This window comes from Salmo trutta, chromosome 30 (genome assembly GCF_901001165.1).
Source record: "Salmo trutta chromosome 30, fSalTru1.1, whole genome shotgun sequence".
Taxonomy (NCBI): Eukaryota; Metazoa; Chordata; class Actinopteri; order Salmoniformes; family Salmonidae; genus Salmo; species Salmo trutta.
In genome coordinates this window covers 34,676,822-34,684,971 of record NC_042986.1, presented here as the reverse complement: position 1 = coordinate 34,684,971, position 8,150 = coordinate 34,676,822, and the positions used below count along the sequence as shown (strand labels likewise).

The 8,150-nt window shown below is 40.8% G+C and overlaps 1 protein-coding gene and 1 non-coding gene across 2 annotated transcripts; both read left to right on the top strand.

Annotated features, from left to right (window-relative positions):
- Window positions 1–216: 216 nt before the first annotated feature.
- On the top strand, window positions 217–827 carry LOC115168912 (cytochrome P450 3A19-like; the record flags this gene model as incomplete). Its single annotated transcript, XM_029724431.1, has 2 exons — window positions 217–399; window positions 732–827. Coding segments are annotated over 2 exons (279 nt in total), but the record flags the coding sequence as incomplete, so codon positions are not given.
- Window positions 828–4,352: 3,525 nt separating this feature from the next.
- LOC115169036 (U7 small nuclear RNA) lies at window positions 4,353–4,405 on the top strand. The gene has a single exon (XR_003870810.1). It is a non-coding gene; the product is annotated as a U7 small nuclear RNA (small nuclear RNA).
- The last annotated feature ends 3,745 nt before the right edge of the window (window positions 4,406–8,150 follow it).

Genomic DNA, 8,150 nt, shown 5'->3' with positions numbered 1-8,150 from the left:
ACCACTACTAGTTATAGAGCCTGGAGAGTTACTGACCACTACTAGTTATAGAGCCTGTAGAGTAACTGACCACTACTAGTTATAGAGTCTGTAGAGTTATTGACCACTGCTAGTTATAGTCTGTAGAGTTACTGACCACTACTCTTGTTAAATATTCTGTAGCATTGCTGAACACTTCTTTAGCGTTGGACACAGAGCTGAATGCTACTATGATCTGAACACTCCTCTGTCCTCAGGTTCAGTAAGGAGAACAGAGAGAACATTGATCCCTACACCTTCCTTCCGTTTGGGATGGGGCCCAGGAACTGTATCGGCATGAGATTCGCCCTCCAGGCCATTAAGATGGTGATAGTAGAGATCCTCCAGAGCTTCAGATTTGTCACCTGCAAGGAGACAGAGGTGAGATTACTGATTGTCTCAATGGGATTATTGATGTGCTTGAGTCCATACGTACAGTGAATGCGTGTGTTTGAAAATGGTGGTGAAATTTTGGCTTGTGATGGCATATCTTTGTGTTGTTGACTGTAGTAGCTGTTTGGGTGAGTTTAGGTTCTCAAAACAGAATTAAACTGTAACTGATCATATTGTTCTGATCTTCTCGAATGTTTCATCAAGTCATTTGTGTCCATGTTGAACTAAGCAAAGGGGCTTTTATTCCCAGCACCACGTGGAGACTGTATGGTGCTGTTTTCATATCGGTATTCATATTGACTTCCTGGATGTGTCCTCAGGCTCCTCTGGAGCTGTTTGACAACGGCTTCGTCGCCCCAACGAAGCCCATCAAGCTGAAGCTGGTCCCCCATGTTGTGGCCCCCAGCCAGGACTGAGGGAGAGGAGAGGAGAGGAGAGGCGCAGGTATACAGGACACTACCCTGTTAGTCTAGCCCAGTCAGTTTCTGCTTCAGTCAAACATGGTTGGCATGGCAATGAGTAAGACGTTGTCTAAAGGGCAAGGCAAACTGCCTGTTGGAAGGGATCAGCTTAGACTCATTGATAATCCAGGTTAATGCTCTGGAATGAGGAAAATGTTTGATTTTATAGTGCAGAAACTACCCAACTAGCTATAATGCTAAAATGTTGACTACACTGCATGTACAAAACATTAGGAACACCTGCTCTTTCCATGACAGACTGTAGACTGACCAGGTGAATCCAGGTGAAAGCTATGATCCCTTATTGATGTCACTTGTTAAATCCACTTCAACCAGTGTAGATGAAGGGAAGGATGTGTCATTCAGAGGGTGAATGGGCAAGACAAAAGATGTATGTGTCTTTGAACAGGGTATGGTAGTAGGTACCAGGTGTACCGGTTTCAGTGTAAAGAACTGCAAGCGCTGCTGTGTTTTTCATGCTCAACAGTTTGCTGTGTGTGTCAAGAATGGTCCACCACCCAAAGGACATCCAGCCAACTTGACACAACTGTGGGAAGCATTGGAGTCAACATGGGCCAGCATCCCTGTGGAACGCTTTCAACACCTTGTAGAGACCATGTCCCAGTGAATTGAGGCTGTTCTGAGGGCAAAAGGGGTGCAGCTCAATATTCTAATGTTTTGTACACTCAGTCTATATATAGGTTTTTGTATCATATTCTCAGGAACCCCTTGAAATTAAGATGCCTCATCTCAAGAGACATGCAATAAGTTGAAACTGAATATAATATGGACAATCGTAGTAACCATGTGTGCCTTCATTTGTTTTGTAAAATAATTTATGTTCAGGCATTGAATTAACACAGATCACTAACTAACTTACCTGCAAGAAACTGCTGCAACACAATGTACAACCAATATAATATATGAACATGAATGATCTAATGCTATTACTGATGTAAGATAGTATCCCTCATATAAACCTCTTATAAAACTCACTTGCCATGTCCACCAACTCAGTCTGTAGTGTATATGCAATGGAACGCCTGAGACTGTCGTACCTAAACGAAACCAATGAGGGGGGAAAAAACGACGCACACATGACTGATAGTGCCTTTGGATAAAAGTATCTGACAAATGGCATATACCGTTATATACTGTATATGTTACTGTCAACTCCTCTGTTTGTGCTGCAATATTGTGGGGGTGATACCTCACAATAGTATAGGCAATATTTGAAGCTCACTGTTAAATTCAAATCTCACTACCATCATATCTCTTATCCAGAGCAACTTACAGGAGCAATTGGACTTAAATGCCTTGCTCAAGGGCACACACAGACTTGAAATTGAGGCAGAAATTACAGACAGAAAAAGGGTGATTTTGTTATTGTAGTTGGTCAGGACGTGGCAGGGGTGTGTTTGTTTTGTGTGTTTCGCGGGTTTTTTTGGGGGGGGGGGGTTATGTTCTATGTTAATATATTTCTATGTTCATTCTATTTCTTATATTTCTATGTTTAGTTTATTGGGCTGACCTTCAATTGGAGGCAGCTGTTCCTCGTTTACTCTAATTGAAGGTCCTATTTAGTAGGGGTGTTTTTCCATGGGTTTTGTGGGTAGTTGTTCCTTGTATAGTCAGAGCACCTTACAGGACTGTTTTTCGTCGTTGTTTTTGTAATAGTGTTTTGTTTTGGTTTCCATCTAATAAAAGAAGATGAGTATTCATATACCCGCTGCATTTTGGTCCACTTCTTACGACGCATATGACATGAAGAGAGTGAACGAAGTATGTTATAGGTTAAAGCTTCCCTCCTATTACCGCATTAACCCCTCGTTCCATGTGTCTCTCCTCAGGCCGGTGGTGGCTGGCCCACTCCAGGAGGCTGAGGTGTGGGAGGTTCCTCCACCCCCTCTGGACATTGAGGGGGCCCCGGCGTACTCCGTTCCATCCATCCTAGATTCAAGACATCGGGCGAGGGGTCTTCAGTACCTTGTGGACTGGGAGGGGTACGCTCCGGAGGAGAGATGATGGGTTCCGGTGGAGGATGTGTTAGATCCTTCCCTGCTTCGAGAGTTACATCATCTCCATCCGGATTGCCCTGCACCTCGTCCTCCAGGTTGTCCCGAGGCCGGTGTCGACGCACTGCTGGAGCCGCGTGTCAGGGAGGGGTACTGTCACGACTTCTACCGAAGTCGATGCCCCTCCTTGCTCGGGTGGTGTTCGGCGGTCGATGTCACCGGCCTTCTAGCCATCATTGATCAGTTTCTAATTTTCCATTTGTCTTGTCTTGTTTTCCTACACACCTGTTTCCAATCCCATTAATTACATGTTGTGTATTTAACATTCTGTTTCCCCTCATGTCCTTGTCAGTGATTATTTTTGTGATGTTATGTTACGTGTGTTTTGTATCGGTGTGCGACGGGTATATGTTTCCCATGTTATTTTGTACTTTGGTTGTGGAGTTTATTTTTTTAATTAAAATACTCCAGATCAACCAATTTGGTTTCTCCTGCGCCTGACTTCCCTGCCACCTACATACACGAATATGACACATTTTGCATTTAGAAATGTTGTATCATTTTGTATAATCACCTTCCAGTGTAAAAATAGGCATTGGTCTGATGCCGAAAAGGAAAGGAAGTTCACATGAGCACCACAATGCCTATTCCACCCATGCTCTACCAAGGTGTTCCAGCACACAGTTCTGATCTACTACAGTAGCTTTGTTGGTATTGTACTTCAGACTATGTGTAGGCAGGTTGCTTAGGATTCAAACCTGTTTTTAGTTTTTTAGGAATGTATTGTTATATAATGATGTCATTTGTAGTGTAACTACAATAACACTGCTGGACTGAAGTAAAAGTTTTTTTACTGAATAGACGAGCTGTTTGAGTTGAATCTCTTCTGTTCCCAAGTCACCTATATGTTCACCTGTTGGCCAGTTGTGTGTAGTCTATCAACATGAACAAGGTATTTATTACCAACAAGATATTTATGACCTTGACCTCTGGCCAGATAGTTGTTCAGTACCAATCTCTCTCTTTCAGAGACAACCCAACCAGCCAGTCTGGTTTCTGCCAGTCAGGTTCCAAACTCTCACAGTGACTCAGCACTCTGACACACACACACTCCGAGACACACACACACGCCGGGTATAAGCAATATTCCAGTCTCAGATCCCACATAAACAATACTGCAGTTTACTATAGAATACATTTAAATCCATTAAAGTTTGTTGTACTCAAATCAAGTTGAGGAAGAAAAAAGGAGAACTCCCCTTGTACCTTGCCAATCCTTACCATCAACAGACAGATACATGGAGAAGAGGGTTTGAAGTGGGCATGAAGCCCTGAGATGTTCTAACCAGTCCCAAAGTTTGTTGTCGTCGTCCTTACAGGTTATAGAAAAGAGCAGAAGCTCTGAACTCTCTGTTCAGAACCCAGTCCTACCTACCTACCTACCTACCTACCTACAGGTTATGGAAAATGAGCTCTTTTAGCATTTCTCCAGTAGGTTTCCTCAAGGAGAAAGCCCCCCTATTCTATGACAAAAACAGTACAGTAAATGCTACAGGAATATACCCCAAAATATTACAGTGAATACTACAGTATACTACAGTCCCCCAAAACACTACAGTAAATAGTACAGTATACTTCAGTCCCCCAAAACACTAAAGTTAATAATTCAGCAGGGCTATTCAACTATATTCTTAAGGGGGCCAGATTTGAAAAAGGTTATTTACAGGGGGGGGCAGACATTTACTTTATGGGATTACTCTTACTAAAACCAGTATAAAAAACAATGCACAAACACAATTATAATCTTACTACGAAAGCACTATTATTAAAAATTAAACATTGCTAGAAGTTCATTTTAAGTGCTTTAAGATTAGCCTAATTCAGCACATCCAATTGTTTTAATAACGGAATATATTTTTACTTGTAACACAGTTGACCTGCATCACATTAATACATTACTTTTCTGTCCGTTTTACATACATACACTGAACAAAAATATAAGCGCAACATGTAAAGCGTTGGTCTCATGTTTCATGAGCTGAAATAAAAGATCCAAGATCTTTTCCATACGCACAAAAATCTTATCCTCTCAAATTATGTGCACACATTTGTTTACATCCCTGTTAGTGAGCATTTCTCCTTTGCCAAGACAATCCATCCGCCTGACAGGTGTGGTATATCAAGAAGCTGATTAAACAGGGACAATAAAAGGCCACTCTAAAATGTGCAGTTTTGTCACACAACACAATACATCAGATGTCTCAAGTTGTGAGGGAGCGTGCAATTGGCATGTTGACTGTAGGAATAACCCCCAGAGCTGTTGCCAGAGATTTGAATGTTAATGTCCCTACCATAAGCTGCCTCCAACATCGTTTTTAAGAATTTAATAGTACGTCCAACCGGCCTCACAACCGCAGACCACATGTAACCACGCCAGTCCAGGACTTCTGCTGAAGAGTATTTCTGCCTGTAATAAAGCCCTTTTGTGGGGAAAAACTCATTCTGATTGGTTAGGCCTGGCTCCATGGTGGGTTTTCCAAAAGCATTGCACTACACCCACATTAACATCTGCTAAGTATGTGTATGTGACCAATACAATTTGATTGATTTGGGCCTGGCTCCCAAGTGTTGCATGTTGCGTTTATATTTTTGTTCAGTATACATGATCTAAGTGATTGATACAGTTGGTAATCAGCAGTAATAAAAGTAAACCTTATTTAATTGGAAGAACTACAAAATAGTGATTTTGTCAGACAGCATAGGCAGCAGCTCTATACAGATGAGACGATGACTTGGAATAAAATAATATTTGTCAAATAAAACACATGTAATATACACAACAACTGAAATATTTTATTAAAGTAAAGTAATGTGAATAAATAATGGTTAATAAGCAGTCACTACCATCATGGGACTTGTATTAATAGTTTTATTATGTGTTGTTACAGCATTCAACCCACATAATGCATAGTGCATTTAATAGTAAAAAATAACTAATCGAAACCAAATCGAAAACCCTTGATTCTTTTTTTATAATCAAACCAAAATTTAACTGACCTCAAAAAGCACTAATCGCTCAGCACAAAAATGTGGCCACAACACAACTAGCTGTTCTATATTTGGCGTGCTCAGTGGTGGCAAAAGTAGCCAATTGTCATACCTGAGTAAAAGTCAAGATACCTTAATAGAAAATGAAGTAAAATTGAAAGTCACCCAGTTGTAAATACGAATTGAGTAAAAGTCTAAAAGTATTTGGTTTTAAATATACTAAAGTATCAAAAGTAAAAGTATAAATAATTTTATATTCCTTATACTAAGCAAACCAGACAGCACCATTTTCTTGTTTTTTTAATATACGGATAGCAAGGGGTACACTCCAACACTCAGACATCATTACAAATGAAGCAATTGTGTTTAGTCCACCAGATCAGAGGCAGTAAATGTTCTCTTGATAAGTCTGTGAAATGGACCATTTTCCTGTCCTGCTAAGCATTTTAAATGTAACAGGTACTTTTGGGTGTCAGAGAAAATGTATGGAGTAAAAATTACATTATTTTCTTTAGGAATGTAGTGAAGTAAAAGTAAGTTATCAAAAATATGAATAGTAAAGTAAAGATAAACCCAAAAAACGACTTAAGGACGTCTTTTCCGGCTTTTCCTTTATGCAGATGACTCTACACTTCTGGTGTCTCATACAAGTAAAGCTATGTTGGAGAGCATACTTAGCACAAAGCTTACTAACATTAGCAAATGGCTTGGAGATAATAAGCTATCCCTGCACTTAGGTAAAACTGAGGCAATTATTTTGGGGTCCAGACCTAAATTGTGTAGGACCTCTGAAATCAGAGTGTAGTTAGGTTTTAGTAGTCAACACCTCACCTCCTATGTTAGCTACTTGGGATGCATTCTTGATGGAAGCTTAGGATGTGTGAGTATTGCCACTAAAATGCTAGTGAAGGTTAATGCCAGAATTACGTTTTTGGCTAGAAAGTCCAAGCTGCTTGATAAGGACTCCATGAGAGTGCTAGTCACCACCCTCGTTCAATGCCATTTTGACTATGCTAGTACTTCCTGGTTTGAGGGATTAGCTTCTGAAGGGGAAGCTACAGATAGCCCAGAATAAGCTGATCAGGGTAATTTTGAAGGTGAGTCCACGTACTCACTTAGGCAAGAGCTGCTTTCAGGAACTCAACTGGTTGCCTGTTGAGGCTAGGGTGTCCCAGATCAGACTGGGTTCGGTTTACAGGAGTATTTATGGTTCTGCGCTCAGATATCTAACTGATTACTTTCCCCATGTTAGGGATGCACACAATCACAGCACCAGATCAGGTATAGCTAATGTGTGCTTATACAGGTTCAGGAGTAATCCTGGGAAAGGTACGTTCTTGTATACTGGAGCCTCAGAGTGGAATGTGTTGCCTCTGCCCATAAAAACGACGTCCTCTATAGGCAGCTTTAAAAACAAAGTAAAAAACTGTTTGATGTGTTCTGTGCCCACTTGACTGTTGCAACTGCGATGATGAGATAATGTTCTTTTTCTTTGTTTTTATGTTTTATTATCTTACTGTCATACTGTGTGCAATCATGTTGGATCTTGCCTTGCCATCTTGTCTCAAGACCACAATGGAAATAAGTCCCAGACTTTATTGTGTGTTATCCTCAATGATTTTACTCATGTGCATGTATGGTTTTTCATTAATAAACTCAACTAAAATTAACAAACTACTTAAGTAATGACCAAATGACTCAAGATTTCCCGAAGGGGATGGCTTTACGGGCTCCTAACAAATCGTGCCATTCTATGTGTTTTTTAGCATTGTTTGTAACTGTTTTTGTACACGGTCTCTTATGACCAAAAAGAGCATCTGGACATCAGAACAGCAATTACTCACCTCGAACTGGAAGAAGATTTTTTATTTAACGAATCGGAGGCGAAAGATTTACAGCTCCTCTCGGACCAGGCCCAAATCCCCATCATTCGCATGAAGAGGAGATGCCGATACAGGGGGCACAGATGCGGGTGCTTGGTGAGAATTCGTCAGTGAGTGGATAATCTGCATTTACCATCCATCCTACTGACGAATGTGCAATCACTGGAGAATAAACTGGATGAGCTCCGTTCGAGACTATCCTACCAACAAGACATTCAAAACTGTAATATCTTATGTCGTGGCTGAATGAGGACATGGATAATATACAGTTGGCTGGGTTTTCCGTCCATCGGCAAGACAGAAAAGCAACCTCTGGTAAGACGAGGGGTGGT